Source organism: Symphalangus syndactylus, chromosome 20 (assembly GCF_028878055.3).
Source record: "Symphalangus syndactylus isolate Jambi chromosome 20, NHGRI_mSymSyn1-v2.1_pri, whole genome shotgun sequence".
Taxonomy (NCBI): Eukaryota; Metazoa; Chordata; class Mammalia; order Primates; family Hylobatidae; genus Symphalangus; species Symphalangus syndactylus.
The window spans coordinates 41,980,130-41,995,341 of NC_072442.2; the positions used below are offsets into that span (position 1 = coordinate 41,980,130).

The 15,212-nt window shown below is 47.0% G+C and overlaps 1 protein-coding gene across 1 annotated transcript; it reads right to left on the reverse strand.

Moving 5' to 3' along the window:
* Positions 1-1,008: 1,008 nt before the first annotated feature.
* On the reverse strand, positions 1,009-6,596 carry LOC129469580 (keratin, type I cuticular Ha7-like). The gene is made up of 7 exons (XM_055256377.2): positions 6,168-6,596; positions 4,675-4,757; positions 3,451-3,607; positions 2,988-3,149; positions 2,787-2,912; positions 2,198-2,418; positions 1,009-1,123 (listed from the first exon to the last, which is right to left on the reverse strand). The coding sequence occupies exons 1-7, from the start codon at positions 6,594-6,596 to the stop codon at positions 1,009-1,011; spliced, it is 1,293 nt and encodes a 430-aa protein (XP_055112352.2).
* Between the last annotated feature and the right edge of the window lie 8,616 nt (positions 6,597-15,212).

Here is a 15,212-nt window from a genome sequence, read left to right on the forward strand (position 1 = left end):
AAAGCTTCCAAAGAACAGGCTTTGGATCTGGTTCAAAGAGACTGGGTTTCAAGTCTTGACTCAGCCACGAGCTGAGAATAATAACAGCTGCTGCTTCTTTGCAGAGCTGATGTGGTGCCCTGCGACACAATGTCAGCGAAGCCCCAGCCAGTGCCTTCCTCATAATGGGCATGTCATCCTAAAAGCTCAATTTAAGTAACCTGTTCTGGGGCTTCTGGTTCATGTTCTATTGTCTATGAATTCCAAGCCAGACAGCTGCCAGGACTCACCAGTGGAGCTTACTGGGGAGCTTGGATGGGTCAGGTTGTTTGGGCCTTTCTAGACTGATAGCAATTACCATCACTTAACGTTTTCAGTTTTGCAACCGTCTGTGGTGCCACAGACTTCAGCTCTTCCTTTACACAAGGACCAGGTGGCTTATCCAGATAAAAGGGAGTTTTACTTATCATCTATATTTTAAAAGCTCTATCTGTAAATCTGTCTCCAAATACACTTGGTGAGGTCCAAGGTTGGGTATCTCTCCTCTGTGCCACTTTGCCGCAGTTCCATTTTTAACTCTAGCCTTCACTGGCTTTGCCATCTCCCAGGACCACTCTGGTGAGCCAGCCACAACGCCCGTCTACAGAAGCATGTGGCTCAAGGAGTTCCCAGCAAGGCTGTCAGCATGGGATGGAGATGCTGAGGCCAGACTGCACTGGGCTCATTCTGCTGCAGAAGCGAAGTTTAATAGCAAAATAAAAACAAGGGTGCCTGCCCCATCTCAGAGAAATCAGGAGGCAACAGAAGAGAGAAAATGGAGCACTCGAGACACCTTGAGGGGAAGAAACAAATCCAGCCTTAGGGGTTAAGCTGCTGGACTCAAACACCTATCCACAGAGTGGCACTGTCTCTCTTCAGTCTCCTGCCTGGCTAGTCAGAGAGGCAAGGCCCAGGTAGCAGGCCTGCAGAGCAGAGCCTAACGAGCTGAAGACACCTCCCCTTTCCCAGCACCCCGGGCTGAGGAATGTGTCAGTATCCAGTTGATGAGCAGGGCCCATGGATGGCCCAGGAGCAGGGGGCACAGGCTGCAGGGGCTGGACTAGGAGTGCTGAAGGCTGGGGTCGCGCACGGGTTGCAGGGAAATCTGCATAGAGAGAAAAGGTGTTTGAAACATTGGCATGAGAAGTATGTGAAAGACAAAAGTATATTATAGACACTTTAGAATTAAAGTGCGAGGGCCGGGCGTGGTGGCTCACGCCTGTAATCCCAGCACTTTGGGAGGCCGAGGCGGGTGGATCACGAGGTCAGGAGATCGAGACCATCCTGGCTAACACGGTGAAACCCCGTCTCTACTAAAAATACAAAAAATTAGCCGGGCGTGGTAGCGGGCGCCTGTAGTCTCAGCTACTTGGGAGGCTGAGGCAGGAGAATGGCGTGAACCTGGGAGGCGGAGCTTTCAGTAAGCCAAGATTGCGCCACTGCACTCCAGCCTGGGCAACAGAGCGAGACTCTGTCTCAAAAAAAAAAAAAAAGTGCGAAAGAGGACTTTAGACCTTAGAGGTCCCTCTAAGCCTGAAAGGGGCAATGACGTGCCCATAGTCCACAGTGGAGCTGGGGCCAGAACTCAGTGTACCTGTGTGCCAGGCCAGGGTCACGTCCCATATGGAAGGAACACAGCAGAGAGAAAGGCAGAAAGGCCAGAGGAACAAGAATGGCCCAGATGTCAGCCACTGATTCCATTTAAACACAGCCCCTCATAGTGTTCCTTAGTGCTTAAAGGGGTATATCAGTCCTCTGACCCTTTTCACAGGGCTACTATGGAACTAAAATGAAAGAGTCAGTGCACATGCCCTTAGCAATACTTTAAATGCTATGAGCACAAAGAATACTCGTTATTGGAATACTTCTCCTGGAGAGAATTTAGCAAAACCTGAATGTGCTGGGCATTCAGTATTTTAGCCCTCTATGGGAGTAGCCAGCAACTGGGAGCACAACGTGGTCAGCAAAACAAATGCCATGACCTGAAAACTCCCGTACACCCTCATCTACGTCCAGGCAGGCATTAGCTCACCAGGCGTAGTGGTAGCAAGTTTGTCTCCAAAGATGGGATCTGCAATGCCACCGCCACCTGGCCTCCAGAGCTCCTTTTAGGTCATTCCCAAGAGAAGTTTATCTGGTTTGCACGCAGTGTTGACATAGACAACAACAGGGTACGTACTTGCAGTCCTCGCTCTCCAGCAGGCTCCGGTACGTGTTGATCTCGCCCTCCAGCTGGGCCCGGACGTCCAGCAGCACCTGGTACTCCTGGTTCTGCCGCTCCAGGTCAGCCCGGATCTCAGACAGCTGTTCCTCCACATTGTTGATGAGGCTCTGCATCTGGGCCAGCTCTGTGCCATAGCGGTCCTCGGCTTCACACAGGGAGTTCTGTAGACAGTCCTTCTATAATATCAAAGAAAGGAGGAAGTAAGTTAAAAATCATGGATCTCCAACCTCTTAAGATTGTGACACCCCAAGACAGGGGGTGTCACAGAGAGGCCAGGTCCAGAGAGCAATCTAACTCCCTTTAGCTGTCTTCAGCCAGAATAACTAACACTCTTCATGGTAGACCTTTAAGATCAGAGCCCTCTGACCTGAGTTAATGTTGATTCACTCAGCATCCACATCTACAGGGAAGTGCTTCCAAAAGAGTTGAAACCAAGGTTTAAGCTGAGTCCGTGCTTGGTATTTGAGGCCTGTACTGACCCCAGAGAGCTACTCATGGATAGTGGGAGCCACACTGGGTCTCCCATGCGTGCAGAGGGACTCACCAGCGTGTGCTGAGCCTGAAGCTCCACCTCCAGGGCGTTTACCGAGCGTCTCAACTCCAGGATCTCTGACTGGCAGCACTGCAGCTCCTCTGAGCAGGACATGGCCTGCAGGCTGATGCCTTCAGACTGGAGCACAGATAGACACGGTCACCTGCCTGCCCAGATGGAGGCCAATCCCCGCTGCTTAGCAGTCCCCCTCACCTGGGCTTGGAACCACTGCTCCACATCCTGGCGATTGGTCTCCACCATGGCCTCGTACTGGCCTCGCATCTCCCCCAGAACCCTACTCAGGTCAATGGTGGGCTCAATGTCCAGCTCGATCCGGAGCTTGTCTCCCAGCTGACCCCTCAGAGTGCGGGCTTCCTGTAGGCATCAGAGGAGTATGACCCGCCTGCAGGGCCCCCAACTGCCCTTCGCCCAAACTCTCAACTCTCACTTTCCATCCTCCCCAGTAATTTCCCTGTGCTCCTCTGAAGATAAACCGCTGCCTTCACCAGCCCAGCAGCTTCCAGAAGGTGTGGATGAGAAGCAATCTCCCACCAAAAGCCAGAGCTCACCTGCAAAGCTTCAATCCCAAGCAGAAGGAAGCCTCCGTTTTTTTCCCCTAGATGAGACTGAATTCACCTCCAGAAAGTCTCAATGCATCACGGCAAGGGTCACACACCTGCTCATGGTTCTTCTTGAGGCAAAGCAGCTCTTCCTTCAGGGACTCCAGCTGGGCCTCCAGGTCACACTTGGCGAGGGTGAGGTTGTCCAGCACCCTGCGCAGGCCACAGATGTCAGCCTCCACCAGCTGGTGCAGCGAGCGCTCTGTCTCATACCTGTAACAGGGAAAGTGCAGGAGTTACATTTAGAGAGCAGGAAGGGACACCAGGACATGACTCCCAGCTCGCAGCTGTAAGTCCACTGGCCTGCCCATTGCCATCTAATTGTGAGTTGGCTTATCCTGTGTAGTGTGCTCAAAGCCCAGAAAGCAACAGGATGTTCCTCACTCAGTCAATACTAAGCAACTGAGATGAACCAAGGGGAGCAGCTGGTACTGAGGATACTGTGATGGACACACAGCCAGCACCTGCCTTTATAGACAATGGCCCAAAAGGGAGGTGGCAAAGTAACCAGGCATTTGCAACATGGTACAATCACTGCAGACCCCTCTCTACAAGCCCCATACCCAAAGGGACCCTGGATTCCCTCTTAGAGTAAAAGCCCCATTGCCAGTGTAAGAGGAAGGAAATGGCTTTCTTTAGCTCTAGAAGAGTGAGACTTGAACGCTGCCCTGAAGCAAGAAGATAAAACACAATGCCCTTTCCAGCACCCAGGGTAGACCCTCCTTAGGTGGTGTCAACCCTTTGACTTTCACATGTTTTCGCCTTAGGCTATGGAGCATGATTTCTGCTATGAATTTTCAGCACTCACAAATTAATCAAGCTGCAGCACAGAAACATATCCTTATTAAGGCAACAGTTTCACAGGAAATTGCTTCGAGAAAGGAAAATTTGGTACGAAATTTAAGGCCAAGTCCCAGCTCTGCCACTCAGTACCCACATGGCTTCTGGCAAGTCACACCAGCGCCCCAAGCCTCGGGGTCCCCACCTGTGGAGGAGATGCTATCCCTGCCCACCTGCTTCACAAGTTGCTTACCAGGTGACTGACACATTCTAGCACATGTTGTAAACTGTTAATGCAAAACCACTGGAGAGCGGATAGTTTTTCAGGATCTTGAGCTTAATGCCCTTTGTTTTCTCCTGCTGTAATTACTTGTTTGGGGTCTGGGTCAATGACTTCTGATGCCAAATGAGACAGAAGCAGCCAACTCGGCATTGTCCCATCCCCATCCAACCCCAACTCTCACTTGGCTCCTTCCCATCCCCGTCCAACCCCAACTCACTTGGTCCTGAAGTCATCCGCAGCCAATTTGGCATTGTCTATTTGCACAACCAGCCTATTGTTCTCCGATTTGGTGCACAGAATCTGGGATAAGAAAGTAGGCTCAGTAAGTGACTTACTGATCCCAGAGACACCTATAGCCTCAGGTGAGAGGAAGTTTTTTTGGCTAAAGTTGAACCTACAGCATCCGCCTGAACAACACAAACTCCCAAACATGCAAGAGATGCTTTTGTGGTATGGGAAGGAAGATGTGCAAGAGACTTCTTGGAAAAGGATGAAGACAGAGTCAAAGGAACCAGGAGATGGAAGACAGTAGCAAACTGAACATATAACAAAGACTTGCTTTCATTTTGCCAGATATGATGCTTAGCCCAATATAAATAAGAAGATCTGGCTGGATGCAGTGGCTCATGCCTGTAATCCCAGCACTTTGGGAGGCCAAGGCAGGTGGATCACCTGAGGTCAAGAGTTCAAGACCAGCCTGGCCAACATGGTAAAACACCGTCTCTACTAAAAATATAAAAGTTAGCCAGGAGTGGTGGTGCACACTTGTAATCCCAGCTACTCAGGAAGCTGAGACATGAGAATCACTTGAACCTGGGAGGCAGAGGTTGCAGTGAGCTGAGATCGCACCACTGCACTCCAGCCTGGGTGACAGAGCAAGACTTTGTCTCAAAAAAAAAAAAAAAATCTGGAATCTAGGCCACAGAACAGTGGACTGGCTATGAATGTTTTAGATAAAGTAGGATCTGTTCTAAAGAAGATCTTTCCTCTGGTTGTCCAACCTCCCCACAGGTCTTTTCTGAATCTAGCCAGGTTTCTGTAACCCCTATTTTGACATTCCTTGTCTTCTTGTCTCCAAAACTAAGATGTAGGCTCTTCAGAAGCTTTAACTGGATAATCAAAGGTGACAATAGATATGCGTAAGAGGTTGATGCTGTTGTGTGGATAGACAGTGCTTTGGTAAGGATGTTAGCAAATATTCCTTTTGCCCTGTTTACTGCACCAGAAGTTTCAGTATACTGCAACTTTCATAAACTCAGCACAGTTTTTACATGGTTTTCATGAAAATAGCATGATTTTTGTGACTACAATTTAGGAATTTTGTGTGCTGAAGTTAAGTAAGCATGAACTCAGAATCCTGGAGCGATAAATTCTATATCTCATCCTTTACAAATTCCCATTCACCTTCACTCAAGAGATTCTCTTCCCACATTAAAAAAAAAAAAAATCTACTGCTAACCCAGGGTCAGTAATCTTTTTTTGTAAAGGGTCAGATAGTAAATATTTTAGGCTTTGCAGAGCATACACTCTCCATTACAATGACTGAACTCTGCTACTGTAGTATAAAAGCAGCTGCAAACAACATACAAATGCATGAGCATGGCCATGAACCAATAAAACTTTATTTGCAAAAACAGGTGGTGGGCCGGATTTGGCCAACAGGCAGTAAGTAGATTCCTGACCCCTGATCTGGTGCACCACAAACCTCACCTTCTGCTGGAGCTCCTGGATGGTGCAGAAGTAGGACTGGTAGTTCGGGCACATGCTGGACTCGTGGCACTTGCTCCTCTCGCGGAGTTTGGTCTCCAGTTCTGCATTGTCCCGCTCCAGCTGGCGCACCTTCTCCAGGTAGTTGGCCAGGCGGTCGTTCAGGAACTGCATGGTCTCCTTCTCGTGGCCGTTCAGGGTGTTTTCACCGTAGGCCCCACAGATTCCGATGTTGCCAGGAATGTGGCAGGTCCCTGGCAAGGGACAAGCGGTGTGGCAGGTTGGGGGCAGACAGAGGCTGGGGCGGCCCAGGGGAGTCGACCCCACACGGACTCGGTTGGCATGTGCCACATTACCCAAGAGGCACAGAGAGGCAGCGTTGGCCTCTGAAACCTGCCTGCTGAGGAGGGAACTGCAATGGTCAGAAGTCATGGTGCTAAAAGGCAAGATCCTGCTTTGCCTACAGTTGGATCTGCTTGAAACCAAAATCTTCCTTCTCCTGTAGACCTTATATAAGCCTTAGTGGGTGTTGGTGCAAGAAAACTAGCATATTCCCTCATTAATATTTATGTCAATTGTTATACAATCACTCTATTAGTCAGTGGTTTTTGTTTCCTATAAAGAGTTAATAAGCTCATGAAAGAGGCCCTAACCTCTTTCTTCCCATCACTGCAGGGTCCTGGAAAACAGAGAAAACAAGGTCTTCTTCAAGCAGCCCACTTTCTGTGGCTATGAAATCTTTCCCCTTCTGTCAGCTTATGTCTATGAAATAATCAAGAACTAAAGACTCCTAAAATTTCCTGCAAGTGTCTCTCACTCCCCATTCTTTTCCTACCTCTGAATGTTCCCACTGCAGCAAAACCTAAAATATTAGTCAATCAGGCACATTGAAGAAAGGGAAAAATCATGATTTGTTTGTTTTGATAGATATTTGTAGAATGCCCAGTGCAAAACAAACACATCTAGGCTGTCTTGTAAGAAGGAGATTTTAGATTCTAGTAAGAGAGATAAGAAAGTAAATGATCTTGATATTATGAAGACAGTAAAGGGAGGTATTTTTTTAAAAAGGAAAGCTGCAAAGATTTCAAGGTGGAAGAGAGCTCACTGAGAGACCTGAAAAAGACTTCATGGAGTAGGAGATTTTCCAAATATGTTTTGAATGATATTTTTTATAAAGGGTTGGGGAGTGAGTTTCTCTCATAGAGAACAAAATAAACACAATCAAACATTTGGAAAATGGAAAATAGTCTGGTTGTGTTAGTATTTATAATGGAGACATTATCCCCAAGCCCTGGAAAGTTGCATTGAGTCCAGGTTGTGAAAAGCCTTGAATACCAGGACCATGGTCTTGAGGTAAAGGTGAGTGAAAGGTAGGGATCCGCCTTGGAAGACGACTTTCAAGTATAAGGAAAAATAAATAGCCAGGTTCCTTTTGAAGGAAAGTAACAGAAAAAAGGTGGAAAGTTCCTTTATACAAATTATTAGAAAACTGAAAATGAAACCTAAGTTCCAAATTGATCTTGGTGTTTGAAAACTAGCACACTTTTTAATACTCCTTGGGTTAAATAAGAAATCAAATTTAAAAATTTTTAAGTATTTTGAACTGAATTAAAATCAATACACAACCTATAAAACAGATGTTGGCAATTAAGACTTTCCCTGTGCATACGTGAAACAGATAAGCGTTTTGGGAGTGAGAAAAAAACGGCTCATAATAAAACTGATGGTTTGCAATTTTCAGAAAATAAAATTATGCTTCTGTGTACTGGAGTCTGCAGGCTAATTAAGGCAGGCAGTGATTAACACTTTATGGTGTCTGTTCTCAGGGCCTCACCCACCTTCCCAGGCATCTTTCCTTTCTATTGACCCTTTCACCAGACTGAGTCCCTCATCACCCTTGTTTACAGAAGATACATACTCAAGATCTTTGATCTTTCATCTTTTGAAATATTTTTGCATTTCTTTGAAATGCATCTACCTTGATTATCCATTGCTTGGGAGACTCTAGAACAAAATTTAAATTTCCTTAATCTTCAGACACACTCAGAGCATCAGAAGCTTTATGGCCTCCCCTATTTCTAAAACAAATAAGCCAGTGGCCATTTGTTCAATAAACCCTGGAAAAGGGCAGCTAGCCAGCTTCCAGTCTATGCTAACAAAGATGCTAATTTGACCCCATTCCTAAGATGAATGAATTCACCACGAGGGCCCTTGAAGCAGCAAGTGTGTGTTTCAGCTGGCCCTACAACATAGCATCTCCAGGACGAAAGGGACTTCAGGGTCCTCTAGTCTAGTACCCATTTGCATTAAATCCCTTTGATGACCTTCCTCCAACTAGTCATGCAGTCCACTATTTTCCAGGAGAGCTCACACCATCAGTTCCTGTGGCTTACAAACAGCTTCCCAGGCTTTGTGCAAGACACTGGTATCCAGAAAATTAACAGCAGCTAGCTCAGCCTTAAGGCACTCACATTATAGAGAATTTTTAGAAAGTCTTCACAAATCTACCTTCGTGTTACCTCTCCCTATAGCTTTTGTTGGGTCATTCATTCATTCATTCATTCAACAAATAGCTATGAAGTACCTACTCTGTGCCAACCAGGGACTGAGCTGGAGGCTGGTAATACATTGGCAAGTAAGTCAGAGAGTTGGCCCTTTAGTTCATTTACTCTCCAGTTCTCCCCATGGTGTCCCATACAGGATAAATCTAATCATTCTGCCGTATTCTCAGCTCTTTGTGGTAGATGTGAGATTTCTCACTCCTGGTTCTGCGTTCAGCATGGTTCAAAGTCCCCTTGCCATCCCAGGAATGTTTCTCTGGACATGCTCCATGATATAACAGTTCCTATCACTCTTAAGTGGGGGCTGTACAGTGGGATTTCTGATTAGTTTAGATTGAAAGGCTGCCAGTAGATGGCCAGAAAACCTTCTTGCCCAGGACTTTTGTGTAAACCATGCTGGAGTCACTGGCTGTTCAGCCGTGACAACCAGCCAGCCACCAGTTGGTCCCATATACAGTCAGTGAGACCCATGGGGACCCTTTTCTGTAACTCTATATACAGATGTGGGTGATATTCTCCAAGGCATGGCTTGCCTTGTCCTGATGACTTACTCTAAATGTCTGATATTCCTGAACTCCTGTTACACCAAAGCCCTTCTCAAGGGGATGGGGGATGCAGAGATGAAAAGGAGAAATTCCCACCCTCAAAAAGCTGAGAGCAGTAAAAGAGGTCACGTAACTCTGTGGAGGGAAAAGTGACTGGGCCTTAGAGATATAGAGGGGCCATCAAAGAGACTTTGTCTGGAACTTAAGATTGGGAAGACTTGGATGGGCAGGAAAGAGGGGAGACAGTTTTACAGAAAAAGAGGATGAACAGGCCAGGTGCAGTGGCTCACGCCTGTAATCCTAGCACTTTGGGAAGCCGAGGCAAGTGGATCACGAGATCAAGAGATCGAGACCATCCTGGCCAACATGGTGAAACCCCATCTCTGCTAAAAATACAAAAATTAGCTGGGTGTGGTGGCACACGCCTGTAGTCCCAGATACTTGGGAGGTTGAGGCAGGAGAATTGCTTGAACCCGGGAGGTGGAGGTTGCAGTGAGCTGAGATCACACCATTGCACTCCAGACTGGGTGACAAAAAAAAGAGGATAAACACAAGAAAACACTCAGAAGCAGAAGTGGGCTCAAGAGAACTGGGTACAACTTCAGAAATGCAACAGCCAACAACAGGCCTGTCCCAAGTACTGGACCCCCAAAGAAATGAGTTTGAATGACACAAAACGTCAACCCAAAGAGCCAAATTGCATTTCTAAAGCCTGTAAGACTGAAGTTTGTACTCCTCTATGCTAAAAATATTGTCTGCTTCTATTTTCATAACATCTCCACCAGTGGTTGTCAAACTTTAACCAGCATCAGAGTCACCCAGAAGGCTTGCAAAAAATGCAGATTTTCTGGCCCCACGCCACAGTTTCTGATTCAAGCGGTCTGGGGTCAGGCCAGGGAGTCTGCATTTCTAACAAGTTCCCACGTGACACTGATGCTGCTGGTCTGGGGACCACCCTTAGAAGACAGAACCACTGCTCCATAGAAATAGACAAGTTTTGTGGTGACTTCATCCTGGGTAAATAAAGCACCAGGTCACAAAACAGGACTTGATGAATTCAAGAAGAGCCAGTGTTTGGATAACTGTACTTCAAATCAGTTAGCATGCAGTTTTCTCCAACGTAATAAGCAAGTTCTGTTTGTTTTCCTAGTTCACTCTTCTTTGCTGAGGTTTGTTTTAGGAGAATATCTAGGATGAAGGAGAGAAGACAGACAAGAAGGAAAATATGCACACTGTGTTGCTTATGTCTGTGGGGAAGAGGCCAGTCCACGTGAAAAACAATGTCTGTAAAGGACAGATAAAGGTCACATGAAGTAATATTTATTGACATCTATTATGTGCAGGGAACGAAGCTTGGCACTTGGTATACAATATTTTACTTAATTCTCTCTCACACACTCACAAATCTATATACCCAAATTAGATAGACACCTACTATGTGCCACCTACCATGTTATTATTTGACCACCTACTATGTGCCACCAAGTATTATACCATATGCTTCCCACAAAGTTGTGTCTTTTCATCCTTATAACCACACTACAAAGCAGTTACAAGTATCCCACTGTAGAGTAAAGAAAACAAAGCTCAGAGCAGTTAGGGATGTTGTCCGAACTCACCAAGTTGGAATGAAAGTATGGGCCTTGAAATGTCAGCCCAGGTCTGCCTGACCCTGAAGCCCAAGTTCTTTCTGCTCTGCCCAGTGACCCAGAAAGGGCCAGATAGTGGAGTCTGGACTGAACACCAGGCCAACACTCCTAGATGCCAGCCGTCCAACTGGATTTATTCAACAAATAGCTATGAAGTTCCTGCTCTGGGTCACACAACTTGCCTGAAGAGCTAGAAACAGAACAGAGTCCTCTGGAGGTTTTTGAGCAGACAGAAGACAGAATCAAAGGAGAAATTTTAGAAAATTAATCCAGTGCCTGTCAACCTAAAATAATCAAAAGGCTCAGGATCTGGTTAAAAGAGTTTTTTCAAGCATGGCATGTGAGAGCCGTCTTCTGGGGACACACGAACACCGAAGAATGGCAATCAGTACTCCCAGTGCAGGGGGAAAATGAAGATCGTTTATATAGACAAAAATAGAGGTGCTGAACAGAATTATGACGTTTTCCATACAAAGGCTAATGTACAGATGTAAGATCTGATTGACTGCTATTGATTACACTCTCATGGAGTTGCTTAACATTCTATTGTAAAAAGGTAGCAGTCACAAGGGCCTCCTTCTCCAATGTCATTTACTCTAGGTTTGAATATAGACAAGGGAGTCTTGGTTACCATGCAACATGTCAACACCCAAGTCAGGAAGCAACAGTCTTTGCAGGAGAGAAGAAAAACAGCTATATGGCATGACCCAGTTTCCAAGGCTTGATTTTTCACTTTGGCATAATAAATTTAGAAAGCCCTGACATTTCATTTTCTCTTTTTGTTTGTTTGTTTTGTTGTTGTTGTTGTTGTTGTTGTTTTAGACGGAGTCTCGCTCTGTCACCCAGGCTGGAGTGCAGTGGTGTGTGAGCTCGGCTCACTACAACCTCCGCCTCCCGGGTTCAAGCGATTCTCCTGCCTCAGCCTCCGGCATAGTTGGGATTACAGGCACATGCCACCATGCTCGGCTAATTTTGTATTTTTAGTAGAGACGAGGTTTCACCATGTTGGTCAGGCTGGTCTCGAACTCCTGGCCTCAGGTGATCCACCCGCCTCGGCCTCCCAAAGTGCTAGGATTACATGCGCCCGGCCCCATTTTCTTTTTACATTCCCAGTGTGCACCCTGGAGTGGGAACACTCCATCTCCATTTTGTATGCTCTCTAGCATGTAATACAGTGCCTTGTACATAATATTTACTCAATAAATAGAACACAAAAGAGCGAAGGGCTGGTGGTGTGTGCAGAACAAACCTGGCACAGAAGAGGGCAGGAGGAGGCTCTTACAAGAATCCAGGCAGGATGTGATGGAACCCAAAACCAGCCACCAGCAGTGCTGATGTAAAGGAAGGCACAGAGGACATAAATGCTGCAAAAGGACTCTACAAGACAGGGCGAATTACTGTATATGGGATCAAAGGAGAAAGTGAAACCAAAAGTGGCCCCAAGGTCACCCCCAAGTTCCTAGGACAATTGTGTGCTTCAAGGGAGCTGAGAAGTCAAAGGAAAGAGCTGGCTAGAGCGGGAGAAGCTGCATTCAAGTTTGGAGAGGATGAGTGTGAAATATAGCTACCTGGGACTGGCCACTATCGGGGTCAGAAGCAAAGGCCTGGGGCCAGGGCAGAGCAGCCTGGGTCACTGAGAAACCCTCCTCCTCAGATGCTAAAACGTATTACACCCGGCAGGCAGGTAAAACAGGTAAGCTTAGCCCAGGGGCTCATACTTGAATAAGAACAGTGATTCTAACTGGGAGAGTCTGTGTATCACTCCCAAGCCCCAGCGGAGAGGTGATGTTTGGAATCTCTAAAACAGATGGCAGGGAAGCTATTTTAGTTAGAGGAAGTGTCATTTGAAAACAAGCATAACCTGTATTCGAAATGAGCTGTCTTTTAGTCATGATACGAGTTTGGTATTTACATTTTGAAAGTTAAAACATTAAGTGAGAAGGCAAGGTATCTTTATATTCATTAAGTGGGAAGTCATGGTTATGAAACACTGAATTAGGTAGAAAAAAGATAAATTAAAAATGGTTCACCAAGCTGAGCTCATGAGGATTATAAGTGGCTGTGAGAACAGATGAAATTGATTTGGTTCTTGGTCAGGAAGACAAAGAGAAGATGCTGGGGGGAAGGAGGGGAGGGTGGGGCACACACCATCAGCCTTAGGTATCACGTATCATCATCTACAAAACAACTATCCAAATAAAAAATGCTCCTGTTCAGGAAAGTCCAGAAATTCACTTCAATCTTCTTGGCTTCCCAGTGTAGACAGTGGTGGGAGCAGGAGTGGGCCCTTCCCCAGAGCTCTCTCGGTGACTGCAGTGTCCACCCCAGCAGCCTGTAGCTGTTTACCCTTTCTCCTTTCCACTTTGCTGGAATTTGTGAGAAACGGCATTTGGTGTCAAACAATACATAAGTGCACGGGCCTCATGAGCTGCAACTGGTGTTACCACGCGAAGGCTGGGAAGAAATATCACACATCAGCCCACAGGCAGTGCAGAATTGGTGAACTGAAGAGGGACCGGCTAGGCACTAGGTGCCTCAGAACCAGATGTGGCCCCCCAGCCAAGGGAGCAGAAGCCTCGGGAGAAGGAAAATGAGAGACACCTGCTTGCAATTATTGTGGCCAAAGCAAAGCCTATTGTGCCACATTCAGGACTATATCGATCCAGTCGGTGAGAGTATGTGAGGCAGAGAGGCCAGGGACAGGCACAGAATGTCCAGGCGGGGAATCACTTGCAAGAAAAGATGTCTGGGATTTGGTACCAGAGGGAGCCCTAAGCTCTCAGGCTAGGATAACGAATGTGAGTAAAACCCCAGGGTCCAGATGTCCTGACCGTGCTGGTTACCCACCTGCCAGCCTCTAGCCTTCATTTTCTATGTACCTGAGTGGCACCTCCTGCCACACCTAGCCATGGGACCTCATAGGTAGAGCTTGTTAAGGGTGTGACCTGGCCCAGAAAGGGGGGGACAGGTCGGATCTCCACAACCCCATCACACTGAGGGTCAGGGAGGTCACGGCCACTTCTTAAAACATGACTCTTGTGGGTTCCTCACTAAAAGAGCCCACAAGAGCCCACCAAACAGTCTCGTCCTCTGACAGCCCAATGAATGCTTTTTTTGGATTCAGTTAGGCTACTTGGAGTGAGAAACAGGCCTAATGACAACAGAAGATGGCTTTTATTACTGCGTGTACATGAACAAGGAGTATGGCCAAACTTCCCAGCCACCAATGTAGAAATCTAGGGCCCCTATGCTCAGAGTGGGTTCTGCTATTACCTCTTCAGCTCCTTTTTCTCTCTGAGAGGAAGAGACTGTACCTACTGGTTCCCAGGAAGCCCCAATAAACCAACATCCACTGAACACCTTCTAGATGCCAGGAACATTAGATGCATTACCCCTCAACCACAGTGAGAGGGAAATACAACTATCCTACTTCCACAAACAAGGAATAGGTCTCAAGAGAATGCAGTGACCTGGCCAACTTCACTCAGCAAGGTGGGTTCAAATCCCACTTCAGAGTCGCCAAGGTGGGATTCGAACCCAAGTTTCCCTGACCCTAGAGAAGATCCACCTCCACCACACTATGCCACCATGAAGAAGGACCAGTTGTTCATTGCTCTTTGCACCAGGGCACATGGACAAGCTGAGACTCAAGCGTTTCATTCTTCTGGACACACTTGGTGCTTGCCATAAACTGACTAGCATGGCGTGGGAGGCAGCAGCCTCTCCAGGCTGCTCCTCCACCTGCTTATAACCGCGTCTGGCTGTGAACCACCTTGGCCAGTGCCAGAGCCACATCCAAGAGGCAGGCAGGGACTTGGAGTGCTCTGATTGCAGCAGCAGCTCTCACTGCCAGCACCTCCAAGACAGCAGCAGAATAGACAGCAGAAACATCAGTGGCAGCATCTCTCTAGAGAAAACGAAAGCCTAGAAGTGACCCAGGACCAAGACCCCAGTCTCCAGTGCCCAATCTGGGCCTCTGCATTTGGGAGAGTGGGAGAGAATTCCGTGGCTCTGTGAAAGGGGCCAACTGGAGTGAGAGGAAAAACTTGGCAACTTGGCTCAGGCAATTCTCAACATGACCTTCCTTTGACGAGATTAGAATGCTAAGTGATGTGATTTTGCTCTTGGACAAAATACCAAGAGGCTGAAGATGCCAAAAGCATGGTAGGGACATGTTAGCTCTGAGCTGTTCTGAAAGAATTCAAACTTGGCAACTGGCATCACTTCCTTCCACCAGTCTATAGGGATCCCTGGGAAAGGTGAATACACATCCAATGTCAGGAAAGGACCTTC